Source organism: Galleria mellonella, unplaced genomic scaffold (assembly GCF_026898425.1).
Source record: "Galleria mellonella isolate WM207_F2 unplaced genomic scaffold, CSIRO_AGI_GalMel_v1 utg165, whole genome shotgun sequence".
In the NCBI taxonomy this organism is placed as follows: domain Eukaryota; kingdom Metazoa; phylum Arthropoda; class Insecta; order Lepidoptera; family Pyralidae; genus Galleria; species Galleria mellonella.
In genome coordinates, this window is record NW_026442009.1 from 1,977,506 (window position 1) to 2,002,055 (window position 24,550).

The 24,550-nt window shown below is 30.4% G+C and overlaps 1 protein-coding gene across 2 annotated transcripts in view; it reads left to right on the plus strand.

Moving 5' to 3' along the window:
* Window positions 1-13,758, plus strand: part of LOC113519033 (lachesin-like) — a 124,302-nt gene extending 110,544 nt beyond the window's left edge. For both annotated transcript variants that reach the window (XM_052892730.1, XM_026904078.3), the window contains exons 3-8: window positions 1,665-1,872; window positions 6,135-6,299; window positions 7,387-7,515; window positions 11,980-12,114; window positions 12,356-12,508; window positions 13,565-13,758. In XM_052892730.1, the coding sequence (XP_052748690.1) occupies window positions 1,665-1,872; window positions 6,135-6,299; window positions 7,387-7,515; window positions 11,980-12,114; window positions 12,356-12,508; window positions 13,565-13,716 (942 nt within the window). In that variant the 3' untranslated portion in view covers window positions 13,717-13,758. The remainder of the gene's footprint in view (window positions 1-1,664; window positions 1,873-6,134; window positions 6,300-7,386; window positions 7,516-11,979; window positions 12,115-12,355; window positions 12,509-13,564) is intronic.
* Window positions 13,759-24,550: the final 10,792 nt, after the last annotated feature.

Consider the following 24,550-nt stretch of genomic DNA (forward strand, 5'->3'; position numbering starts at 1 on the left):
TGACCTAATACACAAAGACGTAGTTAAACTGACTACTTTCACTTACAAACTGTTTCAGTACTTCCAATACGGGTACATACTATATTGATATCGTAGACTAAGTATTTCATGTATTCATATTACTGATTCGGCTTGAAATGAAAGAGGTTCTCGATTTCGATAATATTTTTTATATGTTTACCACTTCGGAAACCTCTTTGATTCTTTTTTTTTATAGTATAGCATACTCGCGCATTGGTTTCATATTGATATTTTTAAGAAATGGCTTTATTTTGTGAAACATAATATTAAATTTGATCTATAGAAAGGATTTCGTCTCGTTTGAGTATGAAGTCAAAAGTGTTTTTGACAAGATCATTCTTAAAATTGTCAGTTTATATGTATACAAGATTCTATTGAATCAAATTTCAAAAATTTATTTATTTTTGTTATTTAAAAAAAATTAATTTTGTTACAATTGACACTCTATTCGTTTTGGAAACAAAATCCGAGATATTTTTATATCTATAGCTGGAGCTCCCAAAGTAGTCAAAATTTTATGGAACTTTTTTTTTGAGAGTACTTTTTAAATCAACATAAATTTATAAAGAAAGATATTCAAAATGACAAAATCCACAGTTACTGAAGCACTTTCCGGTCTGTTCGCAGTCGTAGCTCCAAAATTTGGTAAAATTTAATATCGTTTTTTATGGGGAGAATAATAATATTTTTTGAATCAACATAAAGTTTCGAAGTATTCTGAATCAGAGAAGCTATAACTTATTTTTACGACGTAATCTGTGGCCTATCAGCAAAAAAGTTAATAGATTTTCACTTTATATACTCAACAACATCATTATTTTATATAGACACCTGATGTTTGAAATGCTATACCTATATATATATATATATATATATCTAAAGCCATGCCATATCTTTACGAGGTAGGTAGAGAGTACAGAGTGCCAAAGGCCTTTATCGTTACATACATCTCTTGCTTCATCTACTTTCATAACTCATCTAAGCCGGCGTTTATAATAATAACAGGCTCTTTATTATTTGGTAGACCCTATTACTAATAATTCCTTTCCCCCTACAAGAAATATTTATACGAGAGTATATAAACCAGTTCAATAGGCTTGACTCCTCCATTATATAGCATATGGTCAAATAACTATAAATTATCTAAATCTCCTCTAGCATTTACAGCCTTTGACTTCCCTATTTAGTTAACTTTTATTTATTTATGGTAACAAACAGCCATTTATAAATATTAACATAATATAACATCATAGTTTTAGAACAAAAGACCTTTGCAGTGCCAATAACAATATTTTAAATATAGAGTTAGAGATTAATGAAGTCTCATGGAAATACGCAAGAAATATAATAACAAATTCAAAATAATAATATATACTTAAGTGCCTAAACTGAATAACTAACTATAATATAAATAAATAACTAACTGAATATATAATATATCTTTTTCGTTTACTACATCATCAGAAATTTTATCAAATATACATTATTAAAAATAGTTCTATTATTTACAAAAATAGATAGATATTTCGACGTTGATATTGGTTGATAAATCCGATACCATTTGACTGTAATTAGTCATTCACCTCAGGTCTATGCTAGTAATTAATCTTAGAACTACACTAACATTTATAATTTATCCGAAGGTGGCGTGGTTACGTGTGGACACGCAGACTATCCTGACAATTGCCACCCATGTGATAACGAAGAATCATCGCATCGCTGTCAACCACAGCGACCGACGTGTGTGGTTTCTACACATACACGACGTTAGACAGTCGGATCGCGGCTGGTACATGTGCCAGCTGAACACTGACCCAATGAAGAGTCAGACAGCTTATTTAGATGTCGTAGGTTTGTAAATTTTAATTTGTATGTACCCAACTCTATGTTGTAATAAATAAACATGACACAGACTTCATCCGTGTGGACTGCGTGATCCCATGATAGGAATACAAAGTAACCTAGTATATCCCTCTCTGTGCTAAATACTACGTGTGTATTTTGACATATATGATAATTTATTGAATCGATTGGTTACCTGAGGGATTGTTACCTCAAGAAGTGAGGACCAGACTCACAGTTAATTATACTAACAATGGGGTGAATTCTGAAGTATTAATCCCTAAACTTATCTCCTTAATTACTATTTGATTTTGATAGTTATTATGATATAAACCATCAAGAATTAAATGTAAAGTAGTTTTAAAACAATTCTACTAAAAATTTAGTTTATACTGGTCCTTAGAACAATCCACTATAAAGTTGTGACTTCTTGAATCTCACGGTAATATATATATATTTTTTTTTTATTGTATAATTACATAGATTAGTAATAGTGGGTACTTCAGAATTGGCTGCCACGGCTCATCAGTTTAATGACTCGAACCATCGTCATAAAATTTGACATACTTATAATGTATAATAAACAACATTTAACGCAATCAAGTTGAACATAATTATATATGCAATTTACATTATCGTACCCTATCATTTCTTAACGCTATAAACTATGCGTATATAAATAAACCAACAATAGTAATTGCGTATTTGACAGTTGTAATAATAAAACTTTAAATGTGTGAAAAATACCTATCAGTAACGTTGAATATTAAATATTCATCATTGCTGATAAGTAAACAATAAATGTATAATAATATTTTCATTCACATTTATTCTATTTTTTTTTTGCGATTTTTTTATCTGTCGGGTACAAGACATGAGAGAAAACGCGTTTGACCATGACTGAGCTACATGTAATGTCGCAATTTTGAATTTCGGAATACAAATATTTTTGTGTATATACGTAAATAGGTACCAAAATATATAGAGTAATAATAGATTATAACATAGTAATTTATTTATATAAGTGGATATGAATAATTCTTGTGTTATAAGCAGTTCTACACCGCACAAAATATAAGATTAAATTACATTTCAGGTAAATTTATTTCTATGTAAGTATCATTTAAAGGTTTTAACAAAAGAACATCGCAAAATTTATTCAATGTAAAAACTTCAAGTATCGGTGTGCTAACATCAACATTACTTTTATTTTATTAGATATTTAGGTACGTGTATAAAAAAATTGTGAGTTTATTTAATGGTCGTATTTCTACACATTAGTCTTATAGCTTATCATTGTTACAATTCAAGAAGTAAATATTTTTAAAATTTCTTCTCAAACACGGCTAGCTGTTAGAAAACAGAGTCATAATTTATAGAACGATAATATTATATCCCGAAATGTCACGTGACTGACTGTTTTCAAACGAAATTTCAATATTATTATGCAATTTATTAATGGTATGAACGGAAAATATTATTTTGGAAGATATAAAATAAATATTTACAAATTCTAAAATACTTATCAAAAACTGTCAGATAGGCGATTATTAATTTTACCAGAAGGAGACTTTGTACAAAAGTCGACTGCCGTGAAGCAGTTGTGTTTGCATGGCTATGTTTCGGTTTGAAGGGTGGGATATGACGTGAATTTACTGGGTACAGAGGAATAACATCTGAGTCCTTAGGAATGGCAATGCATGGGGGTATCATGGGCGAAACAGTAACTATGGTGGGCCGTCAGCTTGTTTGCTATTCTAAGTTGTATAAATATATATATATATATATATATATATTTATATATATATATATATATATATATATATATAAAGTACCCGTATAAATTATACATTTATTGAAGTTACAATAATTAAAAACAGTGGGTAAAATACATGTTTTACCTACTTGTACTAAAATACTTTATTGTACAAAGATTCAAAATAAATTAAATGCAACCAAACTTTATTACCTATTATAAGAGTGATGGGAAGGGAAGATTAAAAGATAACAATACCTCCATTTTAGACTAATTTTAAGTTAAAAACAAAAAAAAATTGCCAAAAAAGAAGTGTTGATTTTGAGTTGTATTATTTATCTGATTACTACCTAATAATAATAAAGATTCTTATAATTATATAATTTATAATTATTTATTTTTTACCTGTCTTAATATCCAAAGACGCTCAGTAAACTAGCTTTTAGATCTATTAAAGCTTTAAACAAGGTGTTTCGTGGAAATCAACACAGATGAAGACGCTGAAACCCTTCAGTTCAATTACATTCACTTTGTTAGTTTATTAACTACGTGAGTAGGTATGCTGTACCTACCAAGTCGAGCGTGTAGTTCAACTAATTTGTGCACCAAACCGTATACTTACCGTTTGTAATTTTCATAATCAATTCAATTACTTCAATAACTTTTCGTCGGCTAGCGTAGATTTTGAATTTGTTCTGGTTGTTCTAGCAGAACAAATTTACAATCTACTACTAATAAAACTTGCTAGGTACAATATATTTATTTTTTAACAAAACATACAAATATTTAATTATTTTGACGTTGTTTCATAGTTGTTTGTATAAAGTCTCAGTAAACAAATTATATTTGAGTAATGAAATTAAATTCTATTTTCAAGGGTACCGTAGTCATAAGTTAATTCCGATTTCAATATAATTATGAAAGGGTCTTGGCTTTGAGACAACGACGAATAATTTAAATCCAATCAGTAACATTCCGCCTGTTAGGCAATTATTATCAACAAAATGTTTACAACCACAAAATTACCTCTGCATTAGTGTTTTGGTTACAAGTGTGAGAAATAGTTATTAGTATTGAAGGGAAAATGTATTCTTAACGTAACACACCTGTTAATTTTTATGTACCTTAGCATATAAGAAGTATATACTCGATTTATTGCATTGATCCTGTATACAGAGTAAAATTAATTTCATTAGCATATCTTTAACTAAAAGCCACTATGCTAACAATACTAAATATTTTTTTCTTTAAGAAACATACTGAAATACGATAATACTATGGTCTTCATACTAACTTGGGTATATGATATGTACATGACTGTTTATAAGAGCGTATTAACCCGAAGATACAAGGGATATGCACCATCAGGGCACAAAATTCTAGGATGCACTACTCCATTTTCTTCCTTTACCCCTCAAAATTTCTTGTTTTTATGAGGGATATAATTTTCTGTCCCACAAGATTAGAAAGTTGCAACCCATTTAAAAAAGCCTGAAGAAGAAAACTAATAACAATAGTATTTTTGTGATTGTTGTATTTTTGCGTAGAATACAACCCGAGGAAGACTGTTCAAAAGTCATTTGCTTGGGCACCTCTGACCCATTCGTGTTTTTACCGTGAAGCAGTTGTTTGCATGGCTTTGTTTCGGTTTGAAGGATGGGATATTGCAGTGAATTTACAGGGTACAGAGGAATAATACCTCAGTCCTCAGGAAGGGCAACGCATGGGGGGGGGGGTATTATGGTCGAAACAGTATACTCTGTTATGTCCATGGTATTGCTCATGTCTATAGGCGACGATTACCACTTTTCATCAGGTAGGTCGTCAGCTTGTTTGCCATTCTGAGTAGTATTAAAAAAATACGCTGATAGTCATGCTATGTAACTTGAGAACAATTTTTTCACCCGACTCGTACAACATGGGGACTTTCAAGGCTAGAGTGATTAGGCATTATTTTAGTTTGCGTGTAACACCTCAGACCTCATCGTCACTTAATATCGAATGAGATTATGGTTGAACGCACTTAAAATAAATATAAAAAACTACAACCAGCGAACCGGCTGTTACCTCACTTAAAGTGTTGAAAAATGCAACCATCGTGTGTAGATAATAATTACACAATGGATTTTAGTTTTAACGAAAAATAATACTGACTTTCGAGTCCTTCTGTTATACGTTGTTTATTGATATATTTTTAATGGGCCGAAAATATAATGAATACATGCGCTATTGATATATTCTGGCTAAATACAAGTGAACAATGATAGACAAAGATGCTGTCAGGCTATTTGACTCATCGTAACCAAATCGTTAGAAATTAATGACGATAGTTTTCAGAGAGAATCATGTGGAAGTCAGTCTGATAAGGTATATTCCATGCAATAAGGATTAACCTTTCCATAGCTTACAATTCCTTCATTCCTGTTTATTAGTACTGGTTTTTAGTATACCTTCTATAACTTTTAGACTACACTCATGAAACATACTATTTTATACATGTAAACAACTTTTTTAGTGCCACCAGATATTCTGGACTACCCAACGAGTAGCGATCAGGTGGCGCGTGAAGGTGCCAATGTAACATTGCGGTGCGCCGCACACGGAGTGCCCACGCCGTCTGTGGTGTGGCGCAAGGAGTTTGGTGATATATTGCCCACCACCAACTTCAGCGATACACATAGTAAGAAAAATATTATTAAAATACAAAAGGAAAATGTTTAATTAATAATTAGATATTTTATTAATTTATGCGTGATTGAAAAAAATCGAAGTTGGCGAGGATTGAACCGATATCGTCTTCGTCGTTTAAGAACACATTAACTCTAATAATAATAATTACAACATTACTTACATATTGTGTGATTCTTTAATATCGGTCTAGTATGAATAAAAAAAAATATTAGTCAAACCAATATTTTTCTTATTCATACTATACCGATTAAGAATTATGGAAAAAAAGAATATGTACTTCCTGTTCACATCTATTGGGACAGTTAGAATTAAATATAACATAGTAAAAAGACTTCAGAAATTAAATATACATTATTTTTATTCAAAACCGACTTGAGGTAATAGCTTTCATTTCATGGGTTTACCGTTATGTTAACATCAATTTTATCCAAATGGAACTTAATTTACTGTGGAATAAAAATTTTAAAATAGAATAAAAAGTTGTTGTTTAACATTAATATTGATATGACTGTTTACAATTTGATTTGAGTTTTCTTATATCTTTTGTGCATTCGGGTATGTCAAAAATAAACCCAACTACTAAGTAAATCACAAACTCCACGCATTATATAAAACAGAAACTCTATTAATTAAATTTCCTGTATGAATGAAAACCAAATCTGATTTAATTTATACACAAACTTTATTTTTGGAAAACGTTACACTTTCGGACGGTGTAAGAAAAACATGAAAATTACAATATGCTAATTTGATTCAAAATACATAAATGAAGATTATTTAAACACAGTTGAGCCTCATGATCTAATGGTTTTCTTTTTTTTTTATTTTAAAAAGTATGCTGTTATCAGGGAAATTAATTCATATATTCACCATTACGCTTTGTCTCAGACCATCTTATCCTTCTTATACAGTATAGTACTTATAGTTATTCTTTTATTTGACTCGTGTAATTATTTCCTTTTTTCTCTCTGTTTTTTTCCAACATATTCTTCAAGAAATCGTTATATCATAGCTAAATACGTGTTCAATATTTGAATTATATTTGTATAAAATTTAATTCATAATTTTTTTTATAGATTCGTCAGTAAACGGTGCTGTATTGCACCTTGTGAAGGTGTCTCGATTACACATGGGGCCATACCTTTGCATTGCTAGCAATGGTGTACCACCTTCAGTTAGCAAACGAGTCATGCTTGTCGTACATTGTAAGTATATTTCCTATTAATATAATTTTAATATTACTTTAGTTCCCGTATATCTGTGTGTAATAAGAACAATCCACTAACGTATTATTGCTATTACTAAAGCTCTTTGAATAAGCTATTTTTATTATCGTTGTGATGAAAATATAAATTATGAAGAAAATTTCTTTATTTCTGAGTTAAAAATTGCTACATATTTGGATAATTTTAATAACGACCTTCCCATGAACTTATTATTTTATCTACCGAATTCTCTAAAGATTTGAATTTACCAAGAATATTTTCTTTTATAAATATAGTTAATTATAAAACATAGAATTAAATAATAGTCTTAGTTGTAGAGATAGGTACTAACTTTTTTCAATTTCTTTTATTTCATAAAAAAGCTCTTTTTTTATTAGATAGATAACGTAAGCGAGAATATCCGGTAGCTTTTACGATAATGATTAATTCTGGAAGGATACTGGTCGTAGCACAGCTAAAGCAGATTGGTTTAAGGGATTCAAAGTTTAGTAAACAGAGCTATAAAACACATCTATCCATCTGCACCTTGAATATAGGTAGTTTACGGAGTGAGTAGTGAGAAGCGATATACGCAAAGTAACTTCATTGATTTGAAGATAATTATTATTTTCCCCAATTTAGGGCCGCCACGAACTTTAGCGTGCAATATGTGCGTTGCACGCAAGGGCCCAGATTTTTATGGTGGTAAAAGTTTTATAATTTATTTGAAAAATAAAAACGCTCTTTAATGTAGGTAAGTACTTTCAGGAAATTAATGTGCTATTGCTGAAAGCGAAATATCATATTTTTATCTGTTATCCATGTACAGGAATCTAATTATATACTTGATCAAAATTGATTAATATGTATTTTACTTGTGTTTTATTGTTTAACCAATGTAAATGTAAACTAAAATTCTTATCGTAAAAATACGAAGAAACATTATTATAATACTAGCTTTTGCCTGCGAGTTTGTCCGTGTGACTGTAAAGTAAGTAAAAAAGTAGTCTATATTCTTCTCCTTTCCATATAGTACATGTATTTCATCATATATTTCATACAATTTCATAGTGATTAGTTAAAACGTTAAGACGCTATAAGATAACAAACAAACAAACTCACTTTTACATTTATAATATAAGTAAGGATTTGTAATTAAAGATATTATTATTTTTTTATACTCTTATAGGCCTCAATGCTGTGATATATAAAATGTCACATCTTTTTTTAATATTAAATTTACATATTTATGTACGTACCTAAAATGCTTGTGCCCGATATATTTATTTCCCATGCAAATATTACCTGTTCAATATCAACATCAAATATTTGTTTAGTTTGCATACAAATGAAATCCTCTCTGTTGTTTTTATTATATTTTCGTTATTGTCATTGATTGATATGACAGTTTTTGAACTAGTCAGTAGTGGTATATATTTGAAAAGCTACAGTAATAAAATCTTCATCATCATCCATTTAACCAACATGTTTGCATACGTACTCGTAATCTATTATTTTATTTAGACTCTTTTTGCACATTTTAATGATTTTTCTTTATTATTATTATGACATTAATGAAGTTTCTTTTATTTGATGTTAAATTAAATGTAGAAGTTATTGTTCTACTGCATTTATGTAGATTTCTCTAAGACTGAACATCCTTTTATTAGGCCATTACTCATAAAACAAGTTCTCTCGAAAATTGCTTTCCAAATGGGTAAACGAAAAACGTATGTATAATTATAAAAAATATATCTATTCAAAAATTCTTATAATTAAGTTTACTTGAATTAAAATTAATCATAATTTTATTCTATAATATTTTAAGAATTTTGCTAAGTCATAAAAAACATATCAAAATCGGTACAGAGTTGACAAAAATTTTGCTTATTTATACATTATCATATCAGCCTTTAACTATCCACTGAAGCCTTCCTCTTGGGGGGTTTTTACCAGTAGTTGCAATGCTTGGCAGGCGGATTGGCAATCGCAGTGAGACTTTAGAGATGTTTTAAGAGGGACGCAGCTGCCTATCCCTCATAGGATAGGAAGAAGTGACCTATTGTATTTATATGTAATTATTTATATTTATAATAAATTTACTATTGTAATCTTTTAGAGGAAACAATAAAGAGTATCTATCTATCTATTCTATGCTGGGACCACACGGCCAGTATATTTATTACTATATACTATAATACATATATACATATATAGAAAAAATTACTTGGGTTCCCCTTTTTTAATTAAACAATAGTAGACGAAGATAAATTTTATTTGAACGCCAAAATAATTTACTCACCTTATATAATTCATGTTCTATGGATTGATTTACTGCCTATAGCGTGCAGTTAATACACTATGTATTACTTACATAGGTAATTAGAGTTTATCTACAAAATCATCAAACAATTTAGACGTATCTACGTATCACATGTCAGCTAAACATACATACCCAATTACATTGAAATCGATTCCCTATGAATTCTATCTCCACGCGGTTCCATTATGGTTAATACTTGTAGAATTCCTTACGATGGGATGGATAACTGACCTGCTTTTATCCTCACGTATCGTCTCTCACTGGGGCCTCGCTGGCTTATACCGATAGCGCAGACAGGGTTACAATTCCATTCTTACCCATTAAAAACATACCCTAAATATACTTAAAAATAATAACCCTTAAATATACTTAAAAATAATAACCCTGATTTTTCGTAGAAAGATGTTGATTTAAAACAGTTAAAAGTATAACTCAAAGTTTTAAATTTAATTAGAATTTTGGTTCTCTCTTTACTCTGTCATAACTCATGGATATAGATATAGATATGTAATAGGAATTAACAAATTTTGTTTAACTTAAATTCTACACAATAATTTTCACTATGGTACCAGCTGTAACTCTAATATTATTACAAATTTATTCTAATTACTAAGTTTAATTTAAATCTTAAGTTTCCATTTCAATTATTACTGAAGCTCTATAAGAAACCAAAGCTATTATTAATATAAACTTGTTCTTTTTCCAAAGAAATTTTAACTGAATCAATAGTTAACTAATCCTGCTGACCATATCTTATTTATTATTACATTATTTACAAACTTTTACTGCTGATATGTAATTGAACATTCACTCTAACAAGATTCTCTCAAGTTCCTTGTAATTATCGATTTCTTGGATTAACTTATAATTTTATTCACTTGCATTCATTATAGTCTCAGTCTAAAAATTCTACAGTCTAAATAAATCATTTTGTACACGGCGACGCCTGAACTGATATTATGTGCAATATTAGATAACATTTAAAAATAATAAGAGTTACACCGTCATATCAACCGTTAACTGTCTATTCCTGAACATAGGCCGTCCCCATAAGGAGGATTTTGCCAGTAATTGCCATGTTTAGCAGGCGAATTGACAACCACAGTTAGCAGCGGCAGCAGCAGCGTTAAAACACCACTACAACCTGGACGCTGCTGCCGATTCTTCGACCTTCCCTTAATCGCCTTCTTCAGTCTTTCGACACCTACGGGAAAGAAAGGGATGGCCCATTCTATCACATCTCACACAATCACACCATTTATATTATAATTATATTAATATAGAATATAATAAATAAAAGCTGGTAAAATCTTTTTTTTTAATTTACGTCACGCAAATCTACTGAATTTCACATTATTCTAATTTAATAGTATAACTACCTTTGGCATCCATCCAGTTACAAACCCAAAAGCTACTTACAAGTACGAAAAGTTTTTTATCTGCAAAGTTGATCTTACAAATGTTTCAACTGGTCGGAAAATGTATAAATCTTACTTAAATGAATTACTTTGGTTTGGTACTGTTCTGCGTTTTAAATGGATCTTGTCATTGAAGTACTAATTCAATTTTCAATAAATAACAAACAAATTGAGGGCCACCTGATAATTAGTATATTGTATCATATTTGAGATCTCAATATTTAATAACGGCAAACCTCATATCTACCAGTTTCCAGACCAAACTTTCAAGTAAATTCAGTACATAAGACGTTTTATTTTTCACAGCTGCATCTAATTAACGTAATATTTATTATATTAATGACCTTTTTAACAGTCAACAGTTTATATATATATATATATATATATATATATATATATATATATATATATATATATATATATATATATATATATATATATATACATCAGCACCATTCCACATGGCGCAGAAAATAATTCCATAGTTATTTATAAAACCTCTTATTTAGCAGAAAGAGGAACATACACACATAAATTTTCTCACCTTAATCTCCTTCCTGCACTAATTAAATATCATTATTAAATACGAGTATACCTATAGTTAGGTATATTTTACGAATACAACCACTGCCCTCAATGTGTTAATCAAGGGAACTTTCTATTATTAAAGGCATTACTTTAAATCTCTCGCCTCTATTCAACCACGTTTTCCTTTTGTTACAGTTCCCCCAATAATGACTATACAGAACCAACTGGTTGGGGCAAAAGAGGGCGACACCGTGCATCTCGATTGCCATTCAGAAGCCTTTCCTAGATCTATCAATTATTGGACTATAAATGATCAAATCATATCACAGTGTAAGTTCTTCAATAGTATAATTTTAAGTTGTAATATTGTTCTCATTGTCATTTCGAAAAATTCTCCCTTAATAAATGTCCTTGTCCTAAAGACTTAAATTCAAATTAAATTAATTTCATATATGTTACTATAATAAATTTATACAATATTTTAATAGAAAAATTAAATTTATGTATAGATTTGTATTATGTAATTGTTCTTATTTTTTTTTATTAATTAATTTTTTATTATAATATACAGCGGACAAAAGGTTCGAGATATCAGCTATTGAAAGGGGTTACGAGGTAGATATGAAGCTAAAAATAAAGAAAGTTGGCCGAACCACTTTCGGCACCTACAGTTGTATATCGAAAAATTCACTCGGTGATACCGATGGTACCATCAAATTGTATTGTAAGTATTATAGTGTATAATACTAAAAAGTAATAGTAGATTCAGTATTGCGAGTTTACTTTGCTTTCTATATTTTTTAAAAGTAAATTCCTATGGTTCTTTTATACGAATTTTCAGTATTTTTAATCTGTGTAATATACTAGTAAAATATTCCTTATATTTCATTTTTATTTTTGAACATATTTAATAAATATTAAAATCAAAAAAATTGTGTAGACCTAATATAAATACTTCAATTTTAATCATTGCAGATTCTTGTTTTATGTTATATGTGTGTGCCAATATTCTTAAGGTAGATAATATATATAAAGTAGATAATATATTATATATAAATTAAATTTTATTCCACAACCGTAAAAATATCCATACTATGTGTAAATGGAAAAATATTTTTTTCCTGAAATAAAAGGAATATTAAAAGCACAATCCACATGTACTTAAAGTTAATTACTCTTGGCATGAATACGGAAAATAAATGCTAGCATTGTACTAAATAGCGTGCAATTATTGCCTATTTTCAATGTTTCATAATGTTACTTTTCAATGCTAATAATAAGCTCCACCTTTTTATAATTGACTAAAAACTATTGAAAACACCTACATAAAAATGTAAATTAAACAAAACTATAATTACAGATGATTAAATCTACGAATAAATCGCCAAATCCTTTCTATCTTAAACCTGTTTCTAGACCTACCTCTTTTATTTATGTCTATTCTACGTAAAAACCTAGCTCGTTAAACTCATTAAAAGAGTTATTTTAGTATTCCTCGTAATTTATAAATTCCTAGTACTTATATAGGTATATAGTGGCACAAGTATAGACAGCACAAAATCGATTCAGAAACCGTTTCCCAGTGTTGGATTTCGTAAATGGTTAGGCGAGTTTATAAAGCGAAACAGAAGGAATACCTATTTCTGACCTTTTACGCAGCAAGTTAATGGGTATACCGTGTAACTCGATATTTTCGATAATACCTACCCTGCTAGTGAATGGGCAAGAGGGCAACTTCTGGATATACTTATAGTATTTCACAGTGAGTGTCTTGTTTCAGCACTGTCCGGTAAGTTTGAGGAGATGCAATACAACGAAATTGACTCCGACGAGACCCCAGATGTGAGCGAACTTGAAGCGCTGAAACGCAGCGCTGCATTTCGTACGAGATTGTCTCTCGCACTCGTGGTAGTGCCTATTGCCACATTATAATGCTACTTTGTATATACAAAATATATTGTTACAATTATCTTTTTTATTTTGTTTTATTAATATCTACACCAGAAGCTGCAGGCGGCCATTAAAGAATGTTAAGTATATCCTTTAATAATTCCTATACACTATACTGTCAAGTAAAGTTCTCATAATTGAAATCTGGTTTACTATAAACATGGCTGATGATTCATGCATAATTAATTACAAACAAACTGGCGAATTATCTGATGGGATATGATCCTACATGTCTATATCACAGGTAATATCGCGACACACATATGTGGATAGACAATTATAATTTTTCATTTGTTGCAAAATAACTTCTTTAAATATAATGTAAAATATTTTACCGCGATTATGTAGCTGAAACTTTATTTAGTTTTTTATCTGCTACTTCGTGTTTTTAAGAAAACCGATTGAAATAGGCTTCTTCTAGATGTGATATCAAGATTAAGATACACTAGATTTTAAGCTAGATTTTCAAGACCACAACTATAAAGACATTTCGGTTTTTACTTGAACAAGCATACATACAGATAAAAAGACACACAAAATATCTAAAAAAAATGTTATTTTGGCATCTATTAGTCTCATTAAGATATTGTTTTTTCGTAAATATCTCCCATGTATTGACGTCATCTAGTTACAATTTTATTATATCGTAAAATTATATATTTACTGTTTTAAAAATTATAACAAGAATATAAAACCACTGAATATTGTGTACAATAAATCTCAAATATTACAAAAGTCAGCATTGGCTTAGTGTAGATCCTGTGATATAAGATGCATGTGTGGTGATCGTGTTCTGTGTATTCTATATTTCACATTTGCTAGTCCGAAGATGTTACGCACCTGCGCCCGAAGCGACGGTCGACTCACAAGAACATGGAGAATGATTACTTAAGAATGTTTTTGTTTGCACAACATTCACAGCTATAATTGACAGGGGTTAGAGTAGATCGACTTTTTATTAAGGTTAACTACGTCCTAACAATATATGTATGTAGTTGTTAGTTTATCCATTTGCTGTACAGACAACCCCATGAAGTTATTTTTAAACTTGTGTACTAGTAGTAGTAAACGAGTAGTTTCTATAAAATGACTATGTGATATATTAGGCTATGAAAGGTGATTTCAATATAAGATTTCCCCTAAACTTATTTTTAAAAATAAACTTTTATGATATTTGTGTTATTTACTAAAATTTTAATTTAAAAGGTTATCTATATTATTATGTTACATACTACCAAAAATTAAATCTATTTCTGACTAAAAACATATGAAAATTCTTAAAAAGCAAGAACAACCTTTGTCTGTACAAACAGCGCCACATATTACAAGGTATGTACGTACCTATTAGTATATAGTCCCGTTAAAACAGATTGATCTTTTTCGAAAATTTTAATTTATCTTTTTATTATTTAAATGCAATTTATTTTTCTAGAAAAAGAAAAATGGTTGAGCGTCCATTAATGAATACCGAAACTAATTTAAAGAAATTGTTTTGTTTATTAACATACTGTTTATACTTACTCCTTTTTCAACAGTCAGATAAAAATTATAATGAGGCTGATATTATGGATGAACATTTAGTCGTTTCTCTATAATGGGTATAATGTACCCACTCAACCAACTTAAAAATTTCTTTTACTTATAAAAAACTATATTATCATTGTGTAATTTAATGTACCTAGGCTTTAAGTTATTTTCGTAAATTCTATCTACAGATGTAAAGCAAGGCCGGAGCACTAGTATATAATGCACGTAATGGGCCTCAAAATATGTATTGAAATTAATCAGTATAACATTTTCAACCTATACCTAACATTTATGAACTTAGTCATCTATGCCTTACCCTTAACCATTATTTGGGGTCGATGTAGAATGTTTTCCTCTTCCATTTTTCCCTATCAACCTTGATTGCCCTGCTCATTTTTCAGTATATATATTATTTATAAGATAAAATATAAATACAATATTTTTTATAAGTTTTTTTTATTTTTCAATACTCTATTTGCCTAATGTATAATAAAACCGACGTAGTAAAGATAAATTTTCTACTGCCTTTTGAGATACTTGAAATTTTGAAAAAAATATCATTTAACAAATACGAAAATCGAACTCAGGCCGCAACCGTGCGTTGCGCAATTTAAATCTATTGAACTACGAACCATTTCTATTTTTCCTTATTTCCAAAACCAAACACAATAATTTATCATACTACCAAATTAAGCATATAATGTATGTATTACGAAACGAAACGTTAAAAAAATAAATATTTGTGTAAAAACAACATTTATATGGTAATCATGCACCAAAAATATTGTTAAATTGTATTTCGGATTTACGTAATAAACAGTGTTAAATATTCATTTACAGCATTTTAATATTATTAATTATTAAATTACAAGTAAATTCAGTTTTATGAGTGAATGTTTTTTATGAAAGAACTTATAAGTATACACATTCAAACAAGTGGAAATAAAAAAAATTTCATAGTGCATTAAAACATAACTATAATTGGATTGCAAACTTATAATGCTATTGTTGTATTCTATTGTTAAAAGTTTTGTTTGTAATCTGTTGTTATATCACAAAAATAAAAATAAATAAACTAAAAATAAAATAGCTCAAAACCCACCTAAAAAACAAATAGGTCAATAGTAATAAATTTAATATAACACCAATATTGGTAAAGGAAATCCTATAAATTTCAAGAAACATTATTAGATATTTTCAGAAATCCTATACGAGTGATAGGATTTCTGAAAATTTGTAAAAAGAAAAGGGCATAAAAGATTCTTCGCGGGCAAAGTTGTGGCAAACAGCAAGTAAGTGGCTATATTAATTTGACCATGAATATTTTCATAAAAATGTGATCATAATTCATTCAGCATATTAATTTAATCGTTTTATTTTTAATTATCAAATGGTATAACATATCATATAACAATCAATCAATGTTATTGATTATAGATAGACACGGAAACTCGCTGATAATATATCACAAATAGTAAAAAATATAACTCAAAGAATATAAGGATACAGAAAGTTAAAATACATTGGCATTTGGAGTTATTTTCTATGGATGATAATGGAATGGTAACCCCGCTTACGCTATCGGCATACGCTGGCAAAGCACCAGTGAGGGATGAATGGAGAGGAGAATGAAGAGGATTTAACCACGGTTATTTCCAGAAAGGACCTTTTGGAGGCCGACTTGATATTGCTAGCCCCTTTATCAGAGCTTATTACCAATTTGCCCTGCCCTGCCCCTTCACGTCATCCTATACATCATCTAGCTATATTTATAACAGGATAGGGGATTCGGGGGAAAGGGATTGTTAGCAATGGAATCTAACAGCCCCATTATTAGCAATATACGGTGTATCTCACCCAGCTACATACAGTATGAATATATCACAGTGTCTGTCTATCAGATATATATAATATCAGGTCGACCTCCACGCGGTTCGCCCTAAAAACCATCATAGTTTATTCTCGTGGAATTCATCACAATGGAGCTGACCTGCTGCTTTATCCTAATGTATCATTTCTCACTGGTGCCTCTTTATCGTATACCGATAACGCAGGAGGGAGGGAGTAATCATTCCATTCTCACCTATTATAACACGGACGATTCTATAATCGAAATCATTTTAAGGAACGGTTAGGGGTTAAATTATTGTTGGGAAAATTTGGTTTTACTCCCAACTGTAACCAATTAAATCTTGAATAATACAATTATAATTACATAACTCTCAAGTTTCATTCTCGGGTCTTATTGTTTATCATACGCGATACGATACTTTTTGCTGTAATATAAAATTAGAGTTATTTCGCAACTAAAAACTAATGAAACTTAGGTATGTATTTTAATGTATGAAGTAAAAACTTATCTATTTAGTTTCGATTTTTGTATAAAATTCTCCTTATGTTATTCTGATTAGAGAGACAATATTGATTTGATGTTGAAGTCCCTATCAAACAAAATATTTAAAAAAAATGTAAATGCCTACATAATATCAAAAAAATTTCATTTACAAAACCGCCTTAGGACTATGAAATGCCCACACATATTTATAATAAACACAAACATATCAACATTCCTGCGAATTGGGACCTTTTCAATAACGAATATAAACACATAGGGGCAATTTTCAATTACTCTCATGATTTAAATCCATACTTTAAGAGGGTGAACAAATCAAAAAGCAAATCACGTGTGTGACAAATTGGAACGCTTCGGAAAAATCACGGCAAATGCCGTGGTAACATTTTAACGAGTCCGTAGCCCGTATTACTTCTGTCATGATCCCACGAGGCCGGATTAAGGATGTACAATATTTATCGATACTGTCGATATATCTGCACGTATATAAAACCGAAATTTTGATATTTTGGTATAGCTATTGGTATACTTAAAATATCAACAACATGAAAACAGTATCGATATATTTAAAAAAATAATGACTTATCTCAGAACAAGGACATATTCATTGTAGCGTAACAATTAGTGACGTATTCTTTATGTTCATATAATGCAGATTAAAATGAAATGTTAGTTTTTTTTTTAAGGGGAGTTTTTCATTGAAATTTACGATAATATCTAAATTTTGATAAAAAGCTACCAATTTCAATTTTTTATATTCCAATATCGATATTTTGCTAATATAGCTAATCCCTAGACCGGATGCATTCAGTCGCTCACAAGCACGTCTATTCACTTTGAATCAGATAGAGGATTATCATGATCGTGATCAGAAATATAAACGTAATAGAGGGATACGTTTTAAAAATCAAATTACAGTCAATTTTACATTAAGTTTATTAGTCCATATTCAAAGAGTCCTCGGAACCGACGTTTATCTATGAGACCTAGATGAAGTAAAAGATGCATTTAAGTATCTACGCCGTATAACTTTGGCGCTAGGTTCTTTCTATCATCTCCACAAAGACTTGAAATTAGTCTATAGGTACTAATATTATAAAGAGGAAAGTTTTAATTGTTTGTTTTTAATAAATAAACTCAAACTTTGAGTTAAATTTTTGAGTCTCAAAAACTACACAACTAATTTTAATTCTTCTTTCACTTATAGAAAGCTGCAATGTTATCAAGTAACATAGCTAATATTATTGTCAAAAATTCTTTCTATCCGTGCAAAGCCGGGCCAGATCACTAGTAACAAATAACTGTAAGAAGTCGCACTTCTATTCTACATAATTAAGAATGGAACTAAGTATATTAATTTGCATTGTTCAATAACAAAGTAAATTACAACAATGCAAAATACTGACCCTATACTGTGACGCCTAGCGGCATGATAATAATGAGATAAAATTCATTTCAAGATTCCCAGGTGGAGCGTATTAAAATCAAATGTAAAAACTGACATTAAGCTTTTAAAGACAACATCTGTGTGATTTCTGTGCCCATTGATGGGCTATATGGGTTGGTCACCATTTTTTAACCTTGACCATAAATAAAGAAATACAGTCGAGCATAGAACTTCCTCCTTCTTTGAAATCAATTAAAATGGCTACCGTAGCCTAATTTCTTATGCTCACATTAGTGATAATTGTATTCCATTCATTGTTCTTTGTTTTTTTTTATACAACTTAGAATGGCAAACAAGCTGACGGCCCACCTGATGGAAAGTGGTAATCGTCGACTATAGACATGAGCAGTACCATGGACATAACAGAGTATACTGTTTCGCCTATGATACCCCCTATTGCGTTGCCATTCCTGAGGACTCAGATGTTATTTTTCCGTACCCAGTAAATTCACGCCATATTCCACCCTTTTATACCGAAATACAGCTATGCAAACACAACTGCTTTACGGTTCAAACATGAATGGAATAGAGGTACCCAAGCAATCGACTTTTGTACAAAGTCTCCTTCTGGTATAAAGAACCGTAAATACAACACCAATTTTAGCACACACAGAACAATATTATGCCGTATAGTCCCGGCATAAAACCTATTTTATGCCGGGATTTCAACTTCAACCCTTCCTTTCTCGTGGGTGTCGTAAGAGTCAACTAAGGGAGAACGAGGTTTTCCCTAGAGAGTACAGCAGTATGGGATTCTTCAAAAGAGGGGTAAAGAAGTTTCTTCAGGGTCGACAACGCGCGCGTAATACCTCTGGTATTGCAGGCGTTCATAGGCTACGGTAACCGCTTACCATCAGGTGGGCCGTATGCTTGTTTGCCACCTCAGTGGTATAAAAAAAAGGACGAGGGATAGGCAGCATCGTCCCTCTTAAAAAATCTCTGAAGCCTAACTGCGGTTTCCAATCCGCCTGCCAAGCGTGGCAACTACTGCTAGTAGTTGCCACGCTTGGCACCCCCTAAAGGGGAGGCTTATGTTCAGTCGACAGATAAGGCTGATATGATGATGATGACAACAATATTATACATCTAACCGACATTACCACTGTTTATTATTTATCTCAACAAATGCGTACTGTTTCATAAACCAAATTTCTTGGAATTAATCTTAACAAAATGGATAGTGAGAACGATCGAACTATTCTGGGTATGGCAGCCGAGAGGTTTCTTAAATGAGTAACGAGAATTATTTTTAATAGAATGTACCTATTATGAGGTAACTCTCCGTGAACAAATATGAAGATCTCGCGGCTTCGCTGTAGTGTATAATAATATTAAATAGCCTCAAGAAATATAAAACGATTTTTTGAAACCCGACTGATAGTTCTAGTAAGAAGGAAACAAACCTATTTCCACTTATATTATACAATTATACTGATATAAATATTCCTTAATCATGATTTATGACGTTAAGTACTATATATTTAACAAAAAAGACTCAAAAATACATATAATCACAAGAAAGAAGACTGGCGTACTGACGTACAATATTGGATAGATTATTGATCTATTATTATTATATATACACTACATAGTATAAAACAAAGTAGATTCCCATCTGTCTGTCCCTATGTATGATTAGATCTTTAAGACTATGCAACAGACTTTAATACGGTGTTTTTTAGTAGATAGATTGATTCAAGAGGAAGGTTTATATGTATAATACATGCATAATATAGAAGAGGAACACTGATAATTTCAGAGGTTTCTAATGTAATGGGGGGCCGGCGGCGCTATTTAGTATCAGCAATGCACCCGTGCGAAGCTGGGGCGGGTCGCTAGTTATATATATTACATCACTAAGTGTAGTCCTAATCTTACTAATATTATAAGAAAATTGTAACTAGACGATATTGTACATGAATAATATTTAAGAAAAATGTATATTAGAGGTTTTGAAACGAACAATAGAAGGCAAAATAATCATTTTTGGAATTGTTGTTAGTATCTGACTACTTGTTCCAACATCAAGTAAAACTACACTAAATTAAATACAGTTTTCATAATTGAGATTTCGCAGTTTATCTTAAAATCTGGAATAGATTTTATCTTGATACATGAACTAAAAGTACTATAACAGACTAGAAAACGTTACCTATTAAAATATACCTATACAAGAATCCATGGCCGGTTACATTGCCCCAGGAACCAATAAGCCAATAAGGCAAAAGTTTCTCAAAAATATTGCAAGAAATCAATCGATATCTATTCTAAAATAATATATTCGTAGTCTATCGACTTCCGAAACAGTTTTACTGTCAAAAGCATAAAATTTAAACTAACAGCGTATTTTCTATCTAGTCTTGCTATACAGAAGAGTATTAATGTTTACCGTCACAAAATGTAACTTAGTCAATACTCACTACAGAAGTATGTAATGTAAAGTGACACACACAAACCCGAGAGGTTAGAATACTAAAAGTCTTTTGTTTCTTCTATGTATTTGCATGATAATTAAATAAAAAAAAATGAGTCAAATCAATTATTGTTAAACTATGTAGAGCTTCTACTTTAGGTATTTACAAGAAAACACATAAATATACTTACATTCATTACGATACTTAGGCGATGTTGCATAATTATGTTCTTGAATTGACTGAAATGTAGTAAATCCTATTTTGATTATAATTATTTAGAAAATAATGTATTGTTCTTGTTTTAAACTTGATAGCAGTAATCATAAATTCATGCAAAGTAAAGAATAATAGCCAGCCCACAGAACAACATTTAGCTTCGTGTTTGTGGGAATTCCAAGTAGAAATCTTAAAAGAAACTTCATTTTAATGGCTTTAATTTTCTTTGTCTAACCTCTTATATAAGTTTGAAAATTACTTTGGAGATAAATTATTCAGTGTCTGATACGTAATTAAAATATCCATTTGAATTGTTCCACTAAAAGATAGAGAAAAATCAGTACCTAACTACATCGGAATTCAGATAGAACAAGATATTATTAAATAAATTGTGTTTCACAAAAACAAAACCAAAAACTGTGGCAAAACCAGTTATTATGATTTCGAAATTATACTATTGAATTGATTTTGATATAATGTCTATAGGACTAATCTGTAAGTACGTCTTTTCAGAAAAAAAAACCAAATCGATTTACAACTGACGGAGTTATTAAATAATAAACATTAAAAAACATATAACTGAATTGAGAACCTTCTTCTTTATAAAATCGGTTGAAAAAAAGGTTATCTTCAAAAAGAAGATCTCGCGACCATGAAACAACCTATTACTTTCTAAATTTTGCCCCATTAGAGTGGTCCTCTGTTTCATTACATTGCTAAAGGGTAGTAACAGCTCAGTTGGACAGCGTTTGACTGCGAACAAGGATCCCAAGATCGATTCCCAGCCTAAAGCTCTGAATTCACAAACTCATCATAAATAATGATGAGTTTGTGAATATTTATTTATTTATTAAACTCTAATATACAACACTAATAACCTATAAAGGACGAACTTACACACACAATATGGCGTTATTCTTTTCGTTTTTTGGAGAACATATAAACCTGTTGAACTGTCCACTGCTGAACATAGGCCGCCCCCGTACATGATTAAAATGATGATTATTCTATTAATATTATAAATGCGAAATTTTGTAATGAAAGATGGACAGGATAGTATATACGGAATAGATATTTATTATTCTTTAACGAAAAAACTACTTAAAGGATTTGAATAAAATTTGATACATGTGTAGGTTATATCCTAACTTAGCATATAAGATATTTTATGTAATGATTAACGTGGGCACAGCCGCTGAATATAGCTAGTAATACATATATCTAAGCAAGTCTAATTAAATTAAAAACTACTCAAAGAAACCGTTTCCGTAAGAATACTCAAAAAAATATATTTATGTCAATTCTTTCTTCTTCTTCAATCCTTGTTAATGGATCTTGATAAGATACTTAACTATAATTGACAATTACTAGAAGGAAACGATATTCTTGCATATGCCCCCGTGAGATATGTTTTCTACTGTTACACTAGGAATATCCGAAAAACTTTATATAGCTAACTTTAAGTATGACATGTATATAATATACATAATGCTGGCCACAAAATAGTGTTGCGAGTAAGTACAATGATAAACAAATTAATATTTTTTTTTTGTTTTCTCAATTTTTTTTATAATTACAAGTTTTTTATTTTTTTTTTAATAATTACAAGCTAACGACCCATTTGATGGAAAATAATAACCGTCACCTATAGATATGAACAGCATCATGATTATCAGAGATTACACGGTTACAGTTACTCTTATGACGCTATAATGTATTAATATTATTATTGAGGTTATGGTGGACTCTATACTTTCATTGCCATATCTCACCCTTTTAGTGGGAATACAACCTTATAAGTATAACCGTTTCAAGAACAAATACAACAGGTTCAAGCAAACTTTTGTATAAAATCTCTGATAAATCTCATATATAAACATTGCAATCGTTTACAAACTTTCACAACTATATACATACATATATAATAGTCGAATCAATTAGCGAAAAAACTGAAAAATTAAAAATAAGTAATTTTTGTTAGGGAATCGCTACTTCGGATTACGTGTAATAGATGGCGTTGTAGGTGATACAAAGTTCACCATCATATAGTTTATAATATTAATAGGATTTCAAGTTAATTTACTTAAATCCTCTTGACTCTGTTTAAAGACAGGCTATGAGAATTGTTGATGATCCCAAGCTCACAGGCGGTATCGAGCCTTTAAGTCTAAGGCGAGACTTTGCCTCCCTTTGTGCGTGTGTTCTACAGCTTGTATAGCGAATTGTGTTCTGAGGAATTATTTAAAATGATGCCTATAGCCATCTTTTATCATCGCATCGCTCGCCATCAACAGGGAATTCATCCTCATCCGCTTGAACATTGGTCACGTATAATGCGGTTTCAAAGAAATTTTCTCCCGAAAATGCTCAGGTTGTGGAATGAACTCCCTGCCGAGGTTTTCTCTAGAGACTACAGTATGAGGTTTTTCAAAAAGGTATATTAAGGTTTCTTCAAAATCGGCAATGCGCACGTGACACCTCTAGTATTGTAGGCGTCCATAGGCTACAGTGATCGTTTTCCATCAGAGGGGTTGTATGCATGTTGGCCACTTTCGTCGTAATAAAGTTATTAAATGAGAAAAAAAATATAATAAATTACTATTTATTTTTCGATTAAGTATAGAATGTTATGAATCCTGTTGGTAGCAAATAAATACAATGGATATTAGCCTAAATAAATTGAATGTTAATGCTTCTTTTAATTTTATAAATATTTAATTTTATATTTAATAATGTGGATTACTAGTCTCTTTAAATCACTTAACAACGGCTAAAAACTTTATCTTACTTAAGAAACTAGTTAGTACGTAACTAGCTAATTCTCTTTTGCAAGTCAATATGACCTCATCTATATGCAAG